Below are 24,639 nucleotides of genomic sequence, written 5' to 3'. Positions count from 1 at the left end.
TTATTTAATTGTCATTCTATTTAGTTCATTTATTGACTCATTATTACAAGGACTCTTTCCTGACAATTTGTTACAATCTAAGTCCTCAATATATAATCCTTCCAAAGACTTTACTCGACTCTGCGCCACGTATGCTTGTCTCTCCTCGAACTCCAAAATATTTTGATGTCACTTCTACCGGACTGTATGTAATATTTGTTCCACAAATAAGCCAAATTGGACATCATAGATCGCTTTCTATTCATGTATGTATTATGTGTTTCAAATATGAGCCAAATCGGACCACCAATACGATTTTTTTGAATATCTCGATCCTTGTGCCACGTGGCGGGGCGATTTTTATTCATGTGTCGCTTTTATTCATGTATGTAATATGTGTTCCACCACCGCCACCTGGCGGCGATTTTTTTTCATATTTCGCTTCTATTCATGTATGTATCATGTGTTCCAAATATGAGCCAAATCGGACCACAAATACGATTTTTTGAAATATTTCGATCCATTCGCCACCTATCGGAGTTTTTTTTTCATATTATTGCATTGTCATCGGGTTCTGAACTATATTCCAAGTTTCAAGCTTGTAGCTTATCGGGAAGTTACTTAAATTTTAATTACAAAATTCGTTCGCAACGGCCGTGCAGTCGGCCTGTTAAGTCAAGCTAAATAAAACCGTTTAAACATGATTGACACTTAAGAAAATAAAATTAAGATAATGTGGTAATGTTCAAGTTCAGCAGTAGCGTTGTTCTTGCTACTATATATGTATAGATGGGGTGAAAATAAGGTATATCATCATCATTATTAACTCAAGCTTAACCGCCTAGGCGATTTTGGTCGTTGTGTAACATAATAAAAAAATAAATGTAAGGTGCGATAACCTCCGAAGAGAGCAAGGGAGGTCAGGTCGTCCTACACCTGCCTCTCCCAACCCAGCAGCATTCCCCCCTTCCTATTATTTCAAATAAAAGTGTCGGAAGAAATACTTGCTGAGCCGTAGCGTATTCATCCATTCATATAACCTGACCTACCCATCGAAGCCCTTTATTCGTTGCACTGTATTCATATCTGCGAGAATATCTTACAGCTCTTCATACAACCTCCTTCTAAACATACGGTTGGAATCACGAAAGGGATCATAAATGTTTCGCAGCATTTTTTAGTCCAGTACTTCAAGGTGATCGGCGGCCACCGTGGTGTGATGGTAGCGTGCTCCGCCTATCACACCGTATGCCCTGGGTTCAACTCCCGGGCAAAGCAACATCAAAATTTTAGAAATAAGGTTTTTCAATTAGAAGAAAATTTTTCTAAGCGGGGTCGCCCCTCGGCAGTGTTTAGCAAGCGCTCCGGGTGTATTTATGCCATGAAAAGCTCTCAGTGAAAACTCATCTGCCTTGCAGATGCCGTTCGGAGTCGGCATAAAACATGTAGGTCCCGTCCGGCCAATTTGTAGAGAAAATCAAGAGGAACACGACGCAAATTGGAAGAGAAGCTCGGCCTTAGATCTCTGCGGAGGTTATCGCGCCATACATTTATTTTTTTTTTTACTTCAAGGTGATCCAATATTGTCTCGAGATTGTCCTTGATTTCAAGCTATACATCAGGAGATGTATGATGAGAGGCTTATAGAACGTAATTTTTGTTCGCCGAGGTAGGAGTTTACTTTTCAACTGTCTGCTCAGCCCAAAGTAGCAATTGTTGGCAAGAAAGATTATTCGTTTGAATTTCAGGCTGGTGTGGTTTCCGCTGTGAAAGCAGGTTTCCACATAGACGAAAGTTTTGAATTTATATCGGTCCACAGTAGTGACTGTTAACGCGCTAATGCGGCAATTCTTTCTTTGATAACAGCAAGTATTTCGCCTTGTTCTCGCTCACCACAAGACCAAACCTCTTCGTCTCTTTATCCAAGCAAGAGGATGCATAACTTATTCTGTATAGGTCCAAAACGCTCCATAAATGAATGGATATGCCAACTGGGTCGGGTGAAGTATTTTTACAACTAAAACAAAAACAAAGGGAATTTTGTAATAAAGGACTTCCTCAAACAAATTCTATGGTAAAACGTTTTTCCAAAGTTTGCTTAAGGCTTAGTTTTACCCAAAGCGGTGCGGCTATATACCGGTAGTAATTTAGCGGCAAACGGGGTTTTAGATGTTGAAGCAAGACTCAAAATATTTCTCGTGACGGTAGAAACCCTTCAACTTTTTTTTCACCGCCAAAGCAAAAAAGAGGACAAATAATTTAAAAGTGAAATTATTTTCGATATTAATATTAATAAAACTCACTCTCACTCGCAAATGCCTCGTAGCCATTAAAACCGCGTAAATATGAATGTTTTCCATATGAGTTTGCCAGGCTTGCACTATTTACAAATTATATGCATGCGGTTTTCATAAGTTGCTTTATAATGTTCAAAACTGATTCGAAAACTTTCACTTTTCTTAACAAAACATATGAATAACAAATTTTATATTTAAAATACCGTAATAAAAATACTTAATTTTAAAGTTTTATGTTCATGATAGTAAATTAACCTATTTTTGTTTAAAGTTCGTTATGCGTAATTCCGTGCGTAAGTCTTCTAAATCTTGTTCCCAACGTTCTTCCCAATAAATAGACAGCAGTGGTTTGATTTCCATACCGTTTTTGATAGCCAAAGGCAGGTAACGTGCCACATATTCTTTTCTTTGTCTACAAATGAATTAAGAATTCAACAAAATGTCATAAATTATTTCCATTTGACAAAAACTTACAACAAAACATAGACAGACTTTTAGATAAATATACATACCAATATCATAGAAAGATACTAAATCTACTTATCAAACACAAACACAATATTCTCAAGGAACAAAATAAACAAATAGAATATGCAAAAACAATACTTAAAGAAAAGCTCAGCACAGATGAGTTAAGCGAATTTATGGGGAAGGAGGAAAACATCACGAGGAAATCAACAACAACATTGAGGAAACGACAAGATTTTAAATACGAGAAACTTAGAAATAAACGCAATAATATTTTCACCCACAACTATCAAGAAGATCGGTTTGTCAACAACACAAACATATATATCCCGCGAGATGTAAAAGCACTGCTAGCAAAGGGACCAAAATTTGGCCTACCAGTTACAAATGACAGTTTTCCGCTCTTCAAATACATTGCTGATGGAGAGAATCTGTTACAGTCTGTGAAGAAAAAAGAGAAACAAGAGGAGGCGCGAACCAAATTCACATTGCTGATAAATGATCACATTAAAACCAATAAAGAAAGTGCAATAGACCGTGCAATATTAGATACAGTGGAGCGGACACGGATATTTCTAAGGAAAAATGACAACATAAAAATATTAACTTCTGACAAAGGAAACAAAACCGTAGCAATGGAGATAGAGGACTATAACAGCAAAATGGGTGATATTTTAAACGACTTGACTACATATAGAATTCATAGACAGGATCCCACATCAAGATTACAGACCAAAAACAACAATTTAGTCGAAAAACTGTTTGAAATGGGATGTACTTCGAAAGCCGAGAAACTCAAACTGACCACAAATACGGCGCTACCACCAAGAATTTATGGCCTCCCAAAAACGCACAAGGCAGGAACTCCACTCAGACCTATATGCTCAGCGATTGGTTCTCCATCATACGGACTGTGTAAATATATCATCAATATATTAAAAAACTTAACTGCAAACTCTAATTGCAATATAAGAAACACGTTGGAATTCAAAGAGAAGATAAATAACACTTATATTTGAAGACGAAAAACTCATTTCTTCTGACGTAGTCTCACTGTTTCCCAGTATCCCGACAAATTTAGCACTTGACATCATACAAAGAAAATAGACGACTATAAAAGAATTTACCAACATTCCGAAACAAATATTTATGGACATATTACGATTTTGCATAGAAGAAAGTAGATATTTTAAATTCAAGGACACGGTATACGTCCAATTGAAGGGAATGCCGATGGGATCCCCTGCTTCACCAGTTATTGCAGATATTATAATGGAGGAACTACTTAACAAGATGATGGAGAAACTAGGTCAGAAGCCCAGATTAATAAGTAAATACGTCGATGACATTTTTGCAATTATACACGAAGATGAGATACATAATACACTAAATGCGCTGAATTCGTTTCACAGACACATAAAATTTACAATAGAATTAGAAGAAGAGGGAAAACTACCTTACCTTGATTCTATTGTATTCAGACGAGGAAATAAATTAAAACTGCGGTGGTATAAGAAAGCAACAGCGTCCGGACGAGTCATCAATTTTCACTGGAAACACCCTAAAACGATGATAGTGAATACAGCATTGGGCTGTATACGACGCATGTTGAACATATCGGACCAAATTTACCATAGGGAAATAGAGAATGAGATATTGTGCTTATTGAAACAAAATGACTTTCCAGAAAATATTATAAAAACCTTAATAAAGAGAGCAAAAACTACGAGAAATCTGCAAAAAGACGAAACCCCGAAAATTTATAAATCAGTCACATATGTACCTCATCTATCAGAACGGCTAACAAGATCAAATATTTACAACAAAGAAAATATAAAAATAGCACACAAACCCTTTAAACAAGATATTTAACAATACAAAATCCAAAATACCTCCAATGGAAAGAAGCAATCTAATTTACAAAATCCCCTGTAATGGAAGCAAACACGAAACTTGTAACAATGTTTACGTAGGAACAACAAAGTCGAAATTAAAAACTAGAGTATCACAACACAAATCGGACTTCAAACAATGTCAGGATTCAAGCATCGCGAAAACAGCACTAATGGCCCACTGTGCATCTACCGGCCATTCTCCAAACTTCGAAAGAGCATCAATTTTAGCACAAGAACAATGCTACACCAAACGCCTAACATTGGAAATTTTACATATAATAAACACTCCGCCGAACATAAGAATGAATTACAAAACGGACACTGATAACATTGCACACATCTACAGACACTTGTTGACAAACAAACGGACAGTATTAAGCTCCACGTCAAAGCAGCTAGACGTGTAAATGAATGTATGTAAATGTTTATAATTGTTTATGTTTACGAAAATTTTGTATGTAATTTTTAAGTTAAATTTGTTTATAATATTATTGCAGTTACCCTTGAGAACGGTTACCGATGTGCAACCGAAATATATTGGGGAAAAACTTAACAAACGTGTGTTTTTATTCCTAATGACCTAGAGCCAGCCAAAAGTCAATAAATATAAATGAAAAAGAAAAGTGAAAGGTAAAAAAAAAAAAAATTTAGTCTAATTGCGAGTTCCAAACTATAGTAAAACCTGCTTGAAATCCAATCATAAAAATAATAAATTTCTGGTATTGGAGGGGTTGATAAGCGCCATTCATAGCTTCCCCAACCGAATTGTCAGCCTCACCTACGAGAGCCTAATCCTGCTAAAAATATGCAAGCATCATACATATATTTAGCAGGCGAGGCTCTGGCGACCCCAAATTCTTCATGGAGCTAGGGGTTGTTGTTGTAGCGATAAGGTTTCTCCCCGAAGGTTTTGGGGAGTGTTATCGATTTGATGGTCCTTTGCCGGATACAGATCCGGTACGCTCCGGTAACACAGCACCATTAAGGTGCTAGCCCGACAATATCGGCAACGATTTATATGGCCACATTAGACCTTCAGACCATCCCTCCCTCCCCACCCCCTAGTTCCATGAGGAGCTTGGGGTCGCCAGAGCCTCGTCTGTTAGTGAAACAGGATTCGCCACGGATAGGTGAGGTTGACAATTGGATTTGGAAAAGCTATATATTGCGCTGGCAACCTGAAAGGGTTGCGCTACACAGCCCCTTGAATCTGGTATTTTAGTCGCCTCTTACGACAGGCATACCTACCGCGGCTATATTCTGACCCCCTAACCCGCGGGGGTGGTGGCGGGATGGCTTAGAGGGTTCAATGTGGTCATTTTAAATCGTTTCCGAGATGAAAGGGCTAGTACCTTAATGGTGCTTGTTACCGGAATGTAGCGGATCTATATACGGCAAAGGAATATTAACATCGAGAAAACTCCCCCAAATCTTCTGGGAGTGTCTTTATCGTTTCAAAAACGCCCCCACCTCAGCAATCCTTTTCAAACAAATTTTGATGTAGGGCAATCTTCAAATCAATTTTAATGAACTTGTAGCCAATATAGAGAAACATTTCACTCATATAAGTATTCAACCCTGATCTTGGCGATGTACCTCAGACTCATTATCTCGCAAAAGATGAAGAGTGCTTCGGTTAAAAAGCGATAGTTTTGGGAAAACGAAAACCGTTGAAAACTTTTCTTTATAACGGGGTAGACGTTTCGTGAATTTTTTTCAAAAACGTCCTATCTCAAAATTTGGTTGAAGAATGCAATATTTCAGAATTTGTTTCAGCATAATTGCAAAACATTTTCATGTTCTTTACGTTCACTTTTTCCTTTCCCTCCTCTATTCTCTTTACAATTTATTTATTCTTCAATCGCAGTTATTCTTACGTTTACATTCTGCAAACCGTGAGCAAAAATGATATATTTGCTAGGCATAATAGCAATACTCTACTTACTTAGGTCGCAGTCGCATAGCTCCAAATACTGCTCCACCATAGCACATAGGTAATCCATTATTCAAAGCTTCCACCCATTTAACGGTCACTTCACCTAACATATTCGTTGGCATACCGAGCACTGTATGCACCAGATCATGACATTCACGATAACGTGTCATTACATAAGCCAACAGTGGATCTTGGAGAAAACGTACTTCCATGCGTGTATCAGGTGTTACATTCTGTAATTGTAAAATTCATATGTACTTAAAATTTATAGACACGGTGGTAATCATAACATGGGCATCCATTACATTATCATCCAAGAATTTAGCATAGGCATAACCAAAGGTGTTTTCTGTTAAAGAGCGTAAACGATTAAAATCAACTGTTCGAGTATTGATACGCGGTTTTTGCTCCAGGATGCGTTTTCCTTCAATACTGGCTTGCATTGTTTGTAGAATATTGCGTAAAGCAAGTTCGCCAGTAGTTTCTCCTAAAGCAGCGATCATGTCATGCCTGCGAAAGCGAATTTTAAGTAAGTACGATGAAAATTCGATGATCTGCCAACATCGTTCGGTATCGAAGTACATACATATGTGCCGAGCTACGTATAGCGAATAGCTTACATATTATAAATTACCTTCTTGGGTCTATCAGTGATGCAATAGATGAACCTGCACTGAGTAATACTTTCTGAAACGGTGACATCTCTATACGATTTTTAAGAAACTCCTTCGTGAATTCATCGGTTACCGTTTCATCCATTGGTGGAGTTTCAGTGTTATCTGTCCCTTGAGAATTGCTTTCTGCTGCGATCGTGACATATCTACATAGGTAAGAGCTTCTATATATTTGTGGGATTATTTGTGTACGCAAGCATTGTAGCATTTCTAAAGATGTATTGTGAAGTCTACAAAAGATACGATCTTGGTTTGAAGTACTGCAAGAAGCATTTTAATTTGATTTAAAATCTCTAAGAAATTAGTTTCAATTGCAAAAGAAATCTGGATTTAACATCATGTAAGCATAATGTTTAAATATCGACTATACAATAAAGTACTTAAATAAGTTTAGGACTGCTTTCAACAGAAAACTGAGACTGTTAATAATTGGTGTTTAATGGTCCAACCATCGACCAACGGCCCTCTTGTGCCGTAGAGTTAGTTCCGCCGTACATAGTATGAAGATAGTGTGCTGGTCAAACTATCTGACATTTTCGTGTTCACCAACACAAAATGACCAATTCCCAGTTAAATCGGCAACTGTGAGTATTTTGTAGAAGATCGCTGAAAACCTATCGAGAAAACACAACAACCAGAAAAGCAGTTGACTTTTTTAAACTTTTATCTTACACTATGGACACATACAGTTTATGTGAGATCTTTATTGACCGGTCAGTTCAACTTTTATCTTGTACTTAACTGACAGCCGATGTTTTAGTTAGCATGGAGGAAACGAAAATTTTGATAGATTATTGATAAGTACCTAAGTGAAATTGGTGCAAACGAACCCTAAGTGACGGTACAACTAACATAAAAACGCTTTAGATATTTTTTCTACCTCTACTTCTTCTTTTGTCTCTACCTCTATTTTTAGCTATACTTCTACCTCTGCCTCTAACACTATTTCCGTATCTAGTTATTTTTCTGCTCTTACTTCCTTCTATATATCTAGCTTTATATATACCACGACCTCTATTTCTAATCGCTATCTAAATCGCACGGACAAGGAACGACTCATCCATGTATGTATCTTCTTTTGGCTTTAATAAGAAATTACTGTTTTATATGGCCAATACAAATGTACATATATGCTTTTATTTGTTGCTTCTTTTGTTGTTGTATTTAAAATAAGTCAAATTCAAAGACGCTTTAATTGAATTACGTCACGGTTTTTTATACTCAGTTGAGCAGAGCTCACAGAGTATATTAACTTTGATTGGATAACGGTTGGTTGTACAGGTATAAAGGAATCGAGATAGATAAAGACTTCCATATATCAAAATCATCAGGATCGAAAAAAAATTTGATTGAGCCATGTCCGTCCGTCCGTCCGTTAGTCTGTCCGTTAACACGATAAGTTGAGTAAATTTTGAGGTATCTTGATGAAATTTGGTATGTAGGTTCCTGAGCACTCATCTCAGATTGCTGTTTAAAACGAACAATATCGGACTATAACCACGCCCACTTTTTCCATATCGAAAATTTCGAAAAACCGAAAAAGTGCGATAATTCATTACCAAAGACGAATAAAGCGACGAAACTTGGTAGGTGAGTTGAACTTATGACGCAGAATAGAAAACTAGTAAAATTTTGGACAACGGGCGTGGCACCGTCCACTTTTAAAAGAAGGTAATTTAAAAGTTTTGCAAGCTGTAATTTGGCAGTCGTTGAAGATATCAAGATGAAATATGGCAGGAACGTTACTACTATTACTATATGTATGCTTAATAAAAATTAGCAAAATCGGAGAACGACCACGCCCACTTTTAACAAAAAAAATTTTTAAAGTCAAATTTTAAAAGAAAATTTAATATCTTTACATTATATATGTACATTATGTCAACATTCAACTCCAGTAATGATATGGTGAAACAAAATGCAAAAACAAAAGAAAATTTCAAAATGGGCGTGGCTCCGCCCTTTTTCATTTAATTTGTCTAGGATACTTTTAATGCCATAAGTCGAACAAAAATTTACCAATCCTTGTGAAATTTGATAGGGGCTTAGATTCTGGGACGATAACTTATGTCTGCGAAAAAGGACGAAATCGGTTGAAGCCACGCCCAGTTCTTATACACAGTCGACCGTCTGTCCTTCCGCTCGGCCGTTAACACGATAACTTGAGCAAAAATCGATATATCTTTACTAAACTCAGTTCACGTACTTATCTGAACTCACTTTGTATTGGTATAAAAAATGGCCGAAATCGGACTATGACCACGCCCACTTTTTCGATATCGAAAATTACGAAAAAAGGAAAAAATGCCATAATTCTATACCAAATACGAAAAAAGGGATGAAACATGGTATTTGGATTAGTTTATAGACGCAAAATATAACTTTAGAAAAAGCTTTGTAAAATGGGTGTGACACCTACCATATTAAGTAGAATGAAATGAAAAAGTTCTACAGGGCGAAATGAAAAACCCTTGAAATTTTGGCAGGAATACTGTTCGTGGTATTATATATATAAATAAATTAGCGGTATCCAACAGATGATGTTCTGGGTCACCCTGGTCCACATTTTGGTCGATATCTGGCAAACGCCTTCACATATACAACTACCACCACTCCCTTTTTAAAGCCTCATTAATACCTTTAATTTGATACCCATATCGTACAAACACATTCTAGAGTCACCCCTGGTCCACCTTTATGGCGATATCTCGAAAAGGCGTCCACCTATAGAACTAAGCCCACGCCCTTTCAAAATACTCATTAACACCTTTCATTTGATACCCATATCGTACAAACATATTCTAGAGTCACCCCTGGTCCACCTTTTATGGTGATATTTCGAAAAGGCGACCACCTATAGAACTAAGGTCCACTCCCTTTTAAAATACTCATTAATACCTTTCGTTTGATACCCATATTGCACAAACGCATTCTAGAGTCACCCCTGGTCCACCTTTATGCCGATATCTCGAAAAGGCGACCACCTATACAACTACCACCACTCCCTTTTAAAACCCTCATTAATACCTTTAATTTGATACCCATATCGTACAAACACATTCTAGAGTCACCCCTGGTCCACCTTTATGGCGCTATCTTGAAAAGGCGTCCACCTGTAGAACTAAACCCCACGCCCTTTTGAAATACTCATCAACACCTTTCGTTTGATACCCATATTGTACAAACGCATTCTAGAGTCACCCCTGGTCCACCTTTATGGCGATATCTCGAAACGGCGTCCACCTATGGAAATAAGGATCACTCCCTTTTAAAATACTCATTAACACCTTTCATTTGATACCCATATCGTACAAACAAATTCTAGAGTCAACCCTGATCCACCTTTATGGCGAAATCCCTAAATGGCGTCCACCTATAGAACTATGGCCCACTCCCTCTTAAAATACTCTTTAATACCTTCCATTTGAAACACATGTCATACAAACACATTCCAGGTTCATTTTCCTACATGGTTATTTTCCCTTATGTTGCCACCATAGCCAAAGAGGATAAATACAATAAGAGCCGTCACTCGTTATTTTTTTGGCATTTACTCGATGTATACTGAGAGGTAGTCGCTACTTTTTTTTTGGCGAGATGTTTATAAAGGTCTTCTATACATTTTCGTGGGGTATTTGTGTTTATTTTTCGACTGTATTTAATTAATTTATTTAATTATCTTTCCAAAAATCACAGTTGCACAAGGGGCCTACACGGCATGGATAAATGCGAGACAATTAAACATGTCCCTCTCAGAAAACATTCGGCATACATTTGTTCAATTTCCAGCGAGATACTCGCCACAAAATAACGAGTGACGGCTCTTATTGTATTTATCTTCTTTGCCATAGCTCTCAACTGAGTATGTAATGTTCGGTTACACCCTAGCTTAACCTTCCTTACTTGTTTAACTGTACATTACTCAACATCTCTGCTGAGCATTCAGATAAGATATTCATCAAATTATTCAAAGATTACAGGCATTATTAAGCTAATATAGACAATAATATACGTTAATGAATTATAAATATTTAATAAAGGAGATGATAAACTTAGTTGCTGTGTCCCTAAAGTTAAATAAAAAATTATTCATTCTACCGGCCTTTGCCAAAATCTGTTTGCTAAAGTAGATGCTATACAGAACGATTCCGGTAAATAATAAATTTCTCACGTTTTCGGTAGGGTACTCTAAGGAACTTATGAAGAAATACTAAAAAGGTATATCGTTAGCTTAATGTGAAAATGTGCTAAGTCACTTTTTACGAATTTTATAGGAGACGAAAAAAATGAATAATTTTTTAAATAATCTTTTTTATTCAAAACTGTGAATGAGGATACATTAGTTGCAATACTTTTTTTTTTACTTATTTTTTTTATTTTTTAACCCAACAGCTATTTTATGACTTAGCACAATCTCCGCACTCAAAACAAATTTTTTCTACTGACTATTTACTCAATAGGGGGACTCATGAAAGCATATAAACTTATAAGGTGTAAAATTATATCCATTTACACACGCTGTTATATGAACGCACCTAGTAATACTCTTGATAAACTTGATTGTTTATCAGATGTATTATTGCCAAACAAAAATTTTTAGATTGTTATACAAATTAAAAAATGCCACGATTAAGTGAAAAATCTAAACTAACACGTCTTTACTAAGATATTCTTGTAAATGACTTGCTAATGTTGGAGATTTCTGATGAAAATGCCTGCTGTAATGTCTGCAAGGTTGCATTCCTTTGAGTTTACCGCGTTTACACAAATTGTGTAAATGATTTTTCATACAAAATTTGACAGTTCGTTTACGCACTAGATAAATTTATACGTTTACACACTTTATAAGGCATTTATAAGGTTTCATGAGTCCCACTAATATGTTTCCCCAGCACTACTCTCCTTTAATGATTGAAATATAACACTAAAACTATATATTTCACAAAAAATTCTATTTATTTGTCAAACTATTTCTAACGGTTCTGATCTGGACTCTTTTGCCGGATGGTGCGCAGACAATAACTTATTTTTAAATTCAAACAAATGTTGTGTTGTGTCTTATTCCATAAAGACAACAGCGACATACTTTATCTACAAACTAAATGCTAAATCTCTTAATCGTTGTCAAGAGAGTAAATACTTGAGTGTAATTTTTGACTCCAAGCTCTCTTTTTCTAGTACCATTGACTTCGTTGTTTCAAAATTTGTTGCAATGGTTGGGTTCAGTAGACGTAACATCAGTGACTTTAAGGATCCTATGACATTGAAGGCACTTTATGTATCCTTGGTCAGAAGTCGTCTTGAATATTGCTCAATAATATGGAATCGTTTCTATGAATGTAACTCCTATAAAATTGACAAAGTTCAAAAATTTTTTACAAAAATTGCTTTACGTATGCTTCACTGGCCAGACGGCCTCCCATCATATACCACCACCATCAGGCACAAATTGCTTGGTCTTCAGGCTTTGCATAACAGAAGAACTTTTATCTCACTCATGCTTGCCTATAATGTAATAAACTTTGGCACGAATTGTTCATTCCATATATTCCACTGCGTGATCTTCGGCATAATAGATTATTTATCGAAATAAGTCATAAAACGAATTATGCTATGAATGAACCTATAACTAGGACTATACATCTAGCAAATCGATTCAGTAGTGTTATTAATTTTAATATAACAGCTTATATAAGTTTAAGCTTGAATTGTTTGCTATATTTAAGTAGTCTGCAAGAAAGCATGTATTTATCGACATGTAAGAATTGAAGTAGATTATGGTCAGCGCAAAGCATTTATCAAACACCAAAGGCATGTCTCAATTAGGTGAATCCAATTTCAAAGTGTTGTGTTGCGCAATATATAGCTTCTCCAGCCCAATTGTCAACCTCATCTAACCTTGGCGAATCCCGTTTCATTGACAGCCGAGGCTCTGGCGACCCCAAGTTCCTCATGGAACTAGGGGGTGGGGAGGGCGAGATGGCCTAGAAGGTTTAATATGGCCACATAAATCGTTCCCGAGATGGTCGGGCTAGTACCCTGAAGCCTTCGGGGAGTGTCTTTATCGTTAATACAACAACAACATCAAAGCATGTACTTTTAGACTGAATGAATTAAATAAATAAATAAAATGCGCACACAAAGAAATTACTAGTAATTCAGATTGATATTATTTACAGGTTGACTTAGCACATTCTTTTTAACAGCTGACGACTTAGCACATTTACACATCATTGCCCACAGCACGTAAAAATTAAAAATTAAAATATTTTTTTTTTGTAATCGATGTATTTTCAATCCAGTTTTAAAACTGCATTAAAATAAAAATTTTCAAAAAAGTGACTAGCACATTTTCACATTAAGCTAACGATATGTTACATACATATTTAGGCAACTATAAATAAATTATGATTGCTTTTAGCACAACAAAAAACTAAATAACTGTGAGCGTCAACAAATTTCAGGAAATAGGTTTAAACAAGAGAAAAACTAAATAAACAATCGACGACTGTTAAAACTGCTGCTCTAGGCTTATCACACATACGCAGATCCCAATATACCAATATTAGAGTGCTCCCACTCCGTTAAAAAGATTATTTAAAATATTTCCAAAAATTTTAATAATAAAGTGCGTTAAAGCTATTTGAAAATTTGACTTTTCTTAAATGGAGGTAGTTTTTGTAAATGTTTTTTAGTTACCCTGTCATCTTTGCTTGACAATACCTGGAGGCAGTTAGAAACACCAATTAGCCCTCCCGAAGTGAGGGTTAAGCTTAAGTCAACTTTAACTGCAGTTTAAACTAGCACTAAAAAACGGACCTCAGTCAGATCCAAATTTGAACTGACACATAGCTGATTGAAAACTGACAGCATCCTCAATACTACCAAAGTAACTTAAGATAGAGTAAAAGTGAGAACAAACTGCTTTGTATATTTAATAAGAAAATTTATTGAATTGAAAATGCGGATAACTCTACATACTTCTCACTCAATACGTCATTGGTCCATTGTCATAACACCTCAATCCTCTTACATCTAGGAAACTAACTATGGATGATCTAGTTGTGTTCTAAAATTTTGCGCTGTCAACTTATCTAAGCTGATCCTTAAATTATTTACACTATCTCTTGAATCTTTTGTATTCCCTTCAATTTGGAAGCAATCATTTATTATTCCCTTACATAAGAAAGGCAGTAGGTCCAATATCGAGAACTACAGGGGCCTAGCTAAACTTTCGGCTATTCCTAAAATGTTTGAAAAGATCATCACCTGCCAAATTCAATATTATGGATGGATTTTTATCCAATAAGCAAACCGATGTTATTTATACCGACTTCAGCAAAGCATTTGATTCTGTTAATCATGAGCTTTTAACTCATAAACTTGACTTACTGGGTTTTTCGAAGAATTTACTACTTTGGCTTCGCAGCTATCTCTTAAATAGAACTCAGCGAGTTATGTTCAAAAACAGTCTCTCAGAGTTGATAGAAGTAACTTCTGGTGTGCCTCAGGGTAGCCATCTGGGTCGATTACTTTTTACCCTCTTTATAAATGACTTGCCAATGGTTATCTCGTATTCCCGTGTTCTAATGTATGCAGATGATGTTAAACTATGCTATACATACTTGCCTTCTGACTCTTCCCGTTTGGATTTACTTCAGGCCGATTTGGACTCATTTCAATTATGGTGTTCAGTAAATCTACTAGTTTTGAACTGCTGCAAATGAAAACTAATGACATTTCACAGAGTCAACCCAGTTTTAAAATCCTATATGCTAGATGGTGCTCCCTTGGAGCGTATATCTGTAGTATGTGACCTAGGTGTTCTTTTTGATGTGAAATTGAGCTTTAGCATGCATATTTCATCTATTGTAAACAAGGCATCGGGTGTACTCGGATTTATTAAAAGATGGGCTAAAGAATTTGATCATCCATATTTAACCAAGACCCTTTACACTTTTTTGGTTCACCCAATACTTGAGTATTGTTCCTATATTTGGTCCCCGGGGTATAAAAATCATATAGATCGGATTGAATCGGTACAGAAGCAGTTTCTAATCTTCGCTTTACGCGGTCTTAATGGGAATCAAATCAACATCTTCCACTTTATAGAAATATACTTCTTCTCATTTGTTTGCCAACTTTAGAGAATAGAAGAACATTACTCGGCGTAATGTTTCTTCATAAACTGATTATCGGTGAGATAGACTCCACTGACCTTGTAAGCAGACTGAATTTTTCTGTTCCTGCAAGAACTACAAGACACTATGTACTCTTTCATTTACCCATTCTACGGCGTAATTTTGCCCTTTCGCAATTGGTGCTCGCGCTATAATGAACTGTACAGCTGTATTAGTTTTGAGTATTCGATTTCTGCTATCCGTAAGGAAATACTCTCACGTCTGGCATGATATTTTTAAAGATTTTTAAATAAGATGTCAATTTTATTTCAATATTAATTTTAAATAATTTTTATTTTTGATTTGATTTATGTATTAATTAAAATTTAACTTAATTAATTTGATTGTTTATTATTTAAGCTTTTACTTTAAATTTTGTTTTTCACGCTTATGTTTTCTTTCCTTGTTATATGTATTGTATCTTATATCCAGTAGTCGACCGCTTTGTGTCTGTGTTGACTTTAACAAACAAATAAATAAATAAATAACGTAAATTCTTCAGAAAGTTTCATAAAAGGCAGCTGATTTCGAAGTAGCGAATCGCATGTATCAGCTCAATAACCTGATTCTATAAAAAATAAAATATTTTCAAGAACAAGCTGTTTTTATGAAAGCTGTATTTTTGAAGACGTTTTTAAACTGTCCCAATGGCCTGATTATGGAACCCGATTCAAATGAAAGTTTTTTCGGATTAAAAAAAATGTATGTGGTTTGACAGCTTTCGAGTCGCATTTCCTTTCGAATCGAGTTACAGAATAAAACCCCAGTTCATATTTTCGGTAATGTTTTGATATGGACCTTTAAGGTCCTGTACCAAATGGTCCAAAAAATTTAATTTTAACAGACCGAAGGAAAACTTTGTCATTTATCGTGGTGAATACGAACGTAAAAATTTTCCATATAAGACTAGATAAAATTCTGGCAATTACTTATGTGTGTTCATGCAAATATTTTTTTTGAGAAACATAAATAAACAAGGCTTTTCAAGCACCAAAAAAACCGAAAATACGTGAAATGAACAAATTAAATCGAAAAACGAGCTAATAAAATTAAAAATAAACAAAAAAAAACTTTTACACGTGCTTGTTTAGTTAGCTTATCGTCAAAATTTAACATTTTAATTGGCAAAGCTAGATCGGAAATTTTTTACAAAAAAAAATTGAGTTAAATGTTTCTTTAGCCTAAATAAACAAAATTTTAAAATTCGATACAAAATATCTCAGCTTTTTAGTAATCTCTTCCTTATCGCTTAAAACCATACCAGTGCCGTTTTTTGTTTGTTTGATAGTTGTAAATGTATCGCCAGCAGAGCATTTTTAACCGTTTAACCGTAGAACGCATAACCAAATAAAATAATTAAAAAAAAAATTTTAAGTTAAACGGTTTTATTGAAAACAATACTTACATGAAGTAATAATACTAAAAGCCAGAAAATAATTAGGCAGGTCCTAGGTACTAGTCATCACACTCCTCATCAATATAGGGCGTTGATCAGACAATTAAATAAAAGCGTTGGGCGCGTGAAATTTCTAAAAATGTGAGGAGTAGCATAACCTGATTAAGGTCCAGTTGGTCTTATATATGATCAATAGAAATTTGACGCGTCCAACGCTTTTATTTAATTGTCTGATCAACGCCCTAGATTGTTGAGGAGTGTGATGACAAGTACCTAGGACCTACCTAATTATATTATAGCTTTTAGTATTATTATTACTTCATGTAAGTATTGTTTTCAATAAAACCGTTAAACTTAAAAAATTTTTTAATTATATTATTTTCAAGTTTTTAGTCTTTATTTAATAGTTCATTTAGTGACTCATTATTACATGGACTATTTTCTCGCAATTTGTTACAATCTAAGTCCTCAATACATAATCCTTCCAAAGACTTTACTCGACTCTGCGCCACGTATGCTTGTCCCTCCTCCAACTCCAAAATATTTTGATGTCACTTCTACCGGACTGTATGTAATATTTGTTCCAAATATGAGCCAAATCGGACATCATAGGTCGCTCTCTATTCATGTTTGTATTATGTGTTCCAAATATGGACCAAATCGGACTTTTTGAATATCTCGATCTTTGCGCCACCTAGCGGCGATTTTTTTTCACAGGTCGCTTTCTATTCTTGTATGTATTATGTGTTCCAAATATGAGCCAAATCGGACCACAAATACGATTTTTGTGAATATCTCGATCCTTGCGCCACCTAGCGGCAATTTTGTTCATAGGTCGTTTTCTATTTTTGTATGTACCTATTATGTGTTCCCAATATGAGCCAGGTCGGACCACAAATAAGATTTTTGTGAATATCTCGATCCTTGCGCCACCTAGCGGCAACTTTTTTCTTATTATTGCATTGCCATCGAGTTCTGAACTATATTCCAAGTTTCAAACTTGTAGCTTATCGGGAAGTTACCATAATTTCAATTACAAAATTCGCTCACAATGGCCGTGCATGCGGCCGTGCGGCCTGCCTGTCAAGTCAAGCTAAATAAAACCGTTTAAAAATACTACGCAAACGCACAACGGGGGTACCCGTGTGTCCACTTACAAATTTTTACCGTTACAAATGCACAGTAACAATATTCATAAGTAACAAGTAAGGAAGGCTAAGTTCGGGTGTAACCGAACATTACATACTCAGCTGAGAGCTTTGGAGACAAAATAACGGAAAATCACCATGGGAAAATGAAACCAGGATAATCCTGGAATGTGTTTTGACATGGGTATCAAATGGAAGGTATTAAAGAGTATTTTAGAAGGGGTGGGCCATAGTTCTATAGGTGGACGCCTTTTCGAGATATCGCCATAAAGGTGGACCAGGGGTGACTAGGATGTGTTTGTACGATATGGGTATCAAATGAAAGGTGGTAATGAGTATTTTAAAAGGTGGTGGGCCTTAGTTCTATAGGTGGACGCCTTTTCGAGATATCGCCATAAAGGTGGACCAGGGTGACCCAGAACATCTCTGTTATATTTTGCGTCAAAAAATCAATCCAATACCAAGTTTCATCCCTTTTTTTGTATTTGGTATAGATTTATGGCATTTTTCGAAATTTTCGATAACGAAAAAGTGGGCGTGGTCATAGCCGGATTTCGCCCATTTTTAGTAAAGATATATCGATTTTTGCTCAAGTTATCGTGTTAACGGCGAAGAGGAAGGACAGACGGTCAACTGTGTATAAAAATTGGGCATGTCTTCAACCGATTTCGCCCATTTTCACAGAAAACAGTTACCGGCACAAGGATTGGTACATTTTTGATCGACTTATTGCATTAAAAGTATTCTAGACAAATTAAATGAAAAAGGGCTGAGCCACGCCCATTTTTATATTTTCTTTTATTTTTGTATTTTGTTGCACCATATCTTTACTGGAGTTAAATGTTGACATAATTTACTTATATACTGTAAAGATATTAAATTTTTTGTTAAAATTTGACTTTAAAAAATTTTTTTTTAAAGTGGGCGTGGTCGTTCTCCGATTTTACTAATTTTTATTAAGCATATATATAGTAATAGGAGTAACGTTCCTGCCAAATTTCATCATGATATCTTCAACGACTGCCAAATTACAGTTTACAAAACTTTTGAATTACCTTATTTTAAAAGTGGGCGGGACGTGGCACCAGTTTTACTAATTTTCTATTCTGCGTCATAAAGTCAACCCACCTACCAAGTTTCATCGCTGTATATGTCTTTGGTAATGAATTATTGCACTTTTTCGGTTTTTCGATAAAGTGGGCGTGGTTATAGTCCGATTTCGTTCATTTTAAATAGCGATTTGAGATGAGTGAACAGGAATTTACATACCAAATTTCATTAAGATACCTCAAAATTTACTCAAGTTATCCTGTTTACAGACGGACATGGCTAAATGAATTTTTTTTTCGCCCAGATCATTTTTATATATGAAGTCTATTGCCATCATCCGGTGGCAAAATCCTGAGCCAGATAAATAATTTTGCATGTAAATGCAACAACAACGATTTGAGCCAGATAAATCCAGATAGAAGTCTGGTTCAATTTGTGAGCCAGATAATTTGTTAATTACTTCTTTTTAGTTTCGCAACGCTGCCTTTAATAAAATTACTTTTTCAAAAATAGATAGCCTTTCGCCGTATGAGTTAAATGAAAAACAGCGGCGGCATCTGCCTATCACATTTCACGTGTGCGAAAATTTCACGACATCTGCTTCTCAAGTCTCTCAATGATTCAGATCATTCCCGTGAGAATTGAACGTGAGCCGGAGCTGTAAAACTCACTGGAAGACGGCATATATCTATCTCGATTAGTTTATGCCGTTACGCAAAAAACCAATGTGCCTGGTACATTCGGTGACAAATTGTATCTGCACCGTTTGTGCGAGCAGAAAAATTAGTATATGTATGTATGTCTACAAAATACAATATTTTTTGTTTCAAGACTCATGTTTTGTAATATATTTTTACAATCCGTAATATAAATTTCACATATATGTAATACTCCTATATTGCTACAAAAGGCAATATAGCTAATCAGAGTGCCGATATATTGCTGTTTAAACGTTTTTGTTTTTGTATTCAATAATCGAATGTACCTAAATTTAAATTTTTTCTTGGCACACTTATGCTGCTACAATCTCAAAAATTATATAGGCTGTCTTGTTTTAATTTCGAATTCAAAACACATTGCGAGCGTTTTCTATTAGCAATATATGTAGGAGTATTACATATATGAAATTTGATATTAACACGTTGGCTGCCAAAGCCATTTTAGAATTTTGATCGTTCAGTGGCAATGCCATTTAACCATTTTGGTCACCTGAGGCCAACAACTTGTTTTTGTTCTTTTTTGTTTCTTAGTGCCCAAAAATAAGTTTTGACTACTCGCGACTTTATTTTGGTCTCTAATTTTGCAGTTATAACGGTTTTTTTGTGTCGCATATTTTCGTGCGACATGGCCTGGGAGAACATAAAACATGTTGTGGGGCCACGTCGCACGAAAATGTGCGACACAAAAAAACCGTTATAACTGCAAAATTAGGGACCAAAATAAAGTCGCGAGAAGTCAAAACTTATTTTTAGGCACTAAGAAACAAAAAAGAACAAAAATAATAAAAATAAATAAAAATATACACCCTTTTGGGCCAACAAAAAGAATTGTCCGGCTGAAGTTATGCAAGCTAATATGAAAAGAGGCGAGATGGTAGCCCGTGAGGAGGAAAATGGAGTGGTTGTGCTAAATTGGAAGGACACCAGAGATGTTAGGATTCTTTCGACAAAACACCCTCCTGTAAAGGTAGCCACGCCGAGCCTTCCAAATGTAGACAGTAATGAACCATCCAAACCAACAATCCACCATCCACCAGGAAGCGAAGGCAACGAGCTATTGAAAAACCCCGTGCTGTTATTAATTACAATAAAGCCAAATTAGGTGTTGATATATCAGATCAAATTACCTCCTACGCCACCACTCTCAGAAGAGGTGTTAAGTGGTACCGCAAAGTGGCTTTTGAACTGTTACTTGGAATATCTGTCGTAAATGCCTTTATAATATATAAAAAGGCTACAAACAAAAAAATTTCAATAACCAAGTTTCGGCAGGAGATTTCAAATGCTTTTTTGGACTTCATGTCTCCAGAACCCATAACAGAAGGAAACAAAAATTTTAATTTCCAACTTTTTTATTACCCAAAAAAATACTATTAAAAATACACAGCGGCCATGGGAAATACACCAAACTGTTCATCACAGGCCAGAGAATCCAAATTCCATGTAAAATTCCATATTAAAATGTACGAAGATGTGCGACGTGGCCTCAGGGTAACACTTAGGTGTCGCACGAAAATGTGCGACGTGGCCTCAGGGTAACATCTGGGTGTCGCACGAAAACGTGCGACGTGGCAGCCAACGTGCTTTTTTGATATTTGATTGGTACACGGGTACCCCAACCTGCGCTCGCGTAAGTGTCGCCTTTGGGAAGTTAGATTTGGGGAACCCCTCAACTGAAACCTATAAGCATTGACTTAATAAACGATACAGAAATACTATAGTTTGCTAGATTAGAATGTTCAACACTCTAGTGACAGTGGTTCTCTCACTAAAGTAGTTTAAAGTCGCAACTGGACACACGGGTATCCGGTTATGCGTTATACGGTTAAAGCAAAGCACTAATGAACTATCAAGGGGTCACCTAGACCTTTCTGATCAGAGGCAGCCTAGTTATGCCAAAACGAGAGATTTTGTAATTCGCTTTATACGCTCTACGCTCACAGCATAGACAGTACCTAGATAGACAAAACTAGCTAGAGCTATGTATTTTCATGATCTCATTGGAAGACCTACAATGTTATAAATTTTTGAGTTTCGTTTCAATGACTAAGTGAAATTTTCTAAATATATCGTTCTTGATGAATTTTCTGAGAAAACTATACACAAAAGAGAAGTTATATGGTTATTTTAAAAAAAGTTTTGGTTCTCTTAATTATACTCAGCGTGCTTTGCACACAGAGTATACTAACTTTGATTGGATAACGGTTGGTTGTACAGGTATAAAGGAATCGAGAAAAAAGTATCGAAAAAAATTTGATTGAGCCATGTCCGTCCGTCCGTCTGTCCGTTAACACGATAACTTGAGTAAATTTTGAGGTATCTTGAAGAAATTTGGTATGTAGGTTCCTGGCCACTCATCTCAGATCGCTATTTAAAATGAACGATATCGGACTATAACCACGTCCACTTTTTCGATATCGAAAATTTCGAAAAACCGAAAAAAATGCGATAATTCATTACCAAAGATGGATAAATCGATGAAACTCAGTAGGTTGGTTGACCTTATGGCGCAGAATAAAATATTAGTAAAATTTTGGTCAATGGGCGTGGCACCGCCCACTTTTAAAAGAAGGTAATTTAAAAGTGTTGCAAGCTGTAATTTGGCAGTCGTTGAAGATATCATGATGAAATTTGGCACGAACGTTACTCCTATTACTATATATGTGCTAAATAAAAATTAGCAAAATCGGATGAAGAACACGCCCACTTTTATAAAAAAAATTTTTTTTAAGTCAAATTTTAACAAAGAATTGAATATCTTTACAGTATATAAGTAAATTATGTCAACATTCAACTCCAGTAATGATATGGTGCAACAAAATACAAAAATAAAATAAAATTTCAAAATGGGCGTGGCTCCGCCCTTTTTCATTTACTTTGTCAAGAATACTTTTAATGCCATAAGTCGAACAAAAATTTATCAATCCTTGTTAAATTTGGTAGGGGCATAGATTCTATGACGGTAACTGTTTTCTGTGAAAATGGGCGAAATCGGTTTAAGCCACGCCCAGTTTTTATACACAGTCGACCGTCTGTCCTTACGCTCGGCCGTTAACACGATAACTTGAGCAAAAACCGATATATCTTTACTAAACTTAGTCCACGTACTTATCTGAACTCACTTTATCTTAGTATAAAAAATGGCCGAAATCCGACTATAACCACGCCCACTTTTTAGATATCGAAAATTACGAAAAATGAAAAAAACGCCATAATTATATATGGTTTATTGACGCAAAATATAACTTTGTAGAATGGGTGTGACACCTACCATATTAAGTAGAAGAAAATGAAAAAATTCTGCAGGGCGAAATCAAAAGCCCTTGGAATCTTGGCAGGAATACTCTTCGTGGTATTACATATATAAATAAATTAGCGGTACCCGACAGATGATGTTCTGGGTCACCTTGGTCCACATTTTGGTCGATATCTCGAAAACGCCTTCACATATACAACTAAGGGCCACTTTTTTTTAAACCCTCATTAATACCTTTAATTTGATACCCATATCGTACAAACGCATTCTGGAGTCACCCCTGGTCGACCTTAATGGCGTTATCTCGAAAAGGCGTCCACCTATAGAACTAAGGCCCACTCCCTTTTAAAATACTCAGTAACACCTTTCACTTGATTCCCATATCGTACAAACACATTCTAGAGTCAGCCCTGGTCCACCTTTATGGCGATATCTGGAAAAGGCGTCCACCTATATAACTAAGGCCAACTCTCTTTTAAAATACTCATTAACACCATTCACATCATACCCATATCGTACAAACACATTCTATGGTCACCCCTGGTCCACCTTTATGGCGTTATCTCGAAAAGGCGTCCACCTATAGAACTATGGCCCACCTCTTTTTAAAATGCCTTCCATTTGATACCCATGTCATAAAAACACATTCCAGGGTTACCCTAGGTTCATTTTCCTACATGGTGATTTTCCCTTATGTTGTCTCCAAAGCTCTCAGATGAGTATGTAATGTTCGGTTACATCCGAACTTAGCCGTCCTTACTTGTTTTTTGTTTTAATTAGACCCGTTTTTATTTTTTTTAATCTTTGTTGAAATTTATAACCAATCGCTATCTCATTATCTGAAACACCATTGGAAAAAGAAATTTTTAAGAATCAATACAAATATCGAGATACCATCAAGCCTACAAAACGCAATCAAAAACTTTCCGAAAATTCGAAGTAAAATCTTCGAAATTTTCATGAAGGTTTTTAAACGCTTCTCGGTTATCTTCTTCTTCTTCAACTTTTTTAAATTGGTTTGCATTGGAATTTATTTGATCTGAAATACTGTGCTATTAATGCACAAGTAGGATAATGTATTTTTGTATATAGTTTTATGTGCATATTTACTTTATTTGGTACTAAGCTAACAATTGATTTCTATAAATGCACATAAACAAATCGCGCAAAAAGTTGGTTTCTTCATTTCTGGTTTTAATTTTGTATTAAACAATTTCTTTCCATTTTTTGATGGAAATGCATTTTAGCATTTTTACTAAAAATAAAATATTTAAAAAAAGTGTGATTAAAGTGTTAAACTTAAAAAAACTACCAAATAGGGACTTTTCGGAAATTATCTCAAAATGCGCTCTCTCTAGCAACTGAAAAATATGTGGGGTATTCCCTCTGTCTATAATCCATAGAAAACGTAGAAAGTTTTTCGTTTTACTGTCAAAAGTGTTCTACACACAACAACAAAATACATTTGTGAAAGAGTGTATATTTGAATAGAAAATGTCTTCAAGTGACAAGAATATTAAAATTAAATGTTTAAATAAAAATAACAACAGTTACAACAATTTAATAATCGTTGGTGTTAAATGCAGGACAATATCAGAAGGAAATTTCTTTTGTAAGTGATGCGAAAATTGGTTACCGGCG

At 35.6% G+C, this 24,639-nt stretch overlaps 1 protein-coding gene across 8 annotated transcripts in view; it reads right to left on the bottom strand.

Moving 5' to 3' along the window:
* Nucleotides 1-2,379: 2,379 nt before the first annotated feature.
* Coq4 (Coenzyme Q4) overlaps nt 2,380-24,639 on the bottom strand; it is a 63,835-nt gene continuing 41,575 nt past the window's right edge. For 3 of the 8 annotated variants that reach the window (XM_067790053.1, XM_067790051.1, XM_067790052.1), the window contains 4 exons: nt 7,210-7,479; nt 6,881-7,085; nt 6,585-6,808; nt 2,380-2,688 (listed from right to left, as the gene is read on the bottom strand). In XM_067790053.1, the coding sequence (XP_067646154.1) occupies nt 2,532-2,688; nt 6,585-6,808; nt 6,881-7,085; nt 7,210-7,457 (834 nt within the window). In that variant the 5' untranslated portion in view covers nt 7,458-7,479 and the 3' untranslated portion in view covers nt 2,380-2,531. Of the gene's footprint in view, nt 2,689-6,584; nt 6,809-6,880; nt 7,086-7,209; nt 7,510-24,639 lie in introns of all 8 variants that reach the window. The other 5 variants (XM_067790048.1, XM_067790050.1, XM_067790054.1 and 2 more) reach the window with 3 other exon arrangements.

This window comes from Eurosta solidaginis, chromosome 5 (genome assembly GCF_040869045.1).
Source record: "Eurosta solidaginis isolate ZX-2024a chromosome 5, ASM4086904v1, whole genome shotgun sequence".
Lineage (NCBI taxonomy): Eukaryota > Metazoa > Arthropoda > Insecta > Diptera > Tephritidae > Eurosta > Eurosta solidaginis.
The sequence above is the reverse complement of the archived record's forward strand: the minus strand, read 5'-3'. Positions and strand labels throughout refer to the sequence as shown.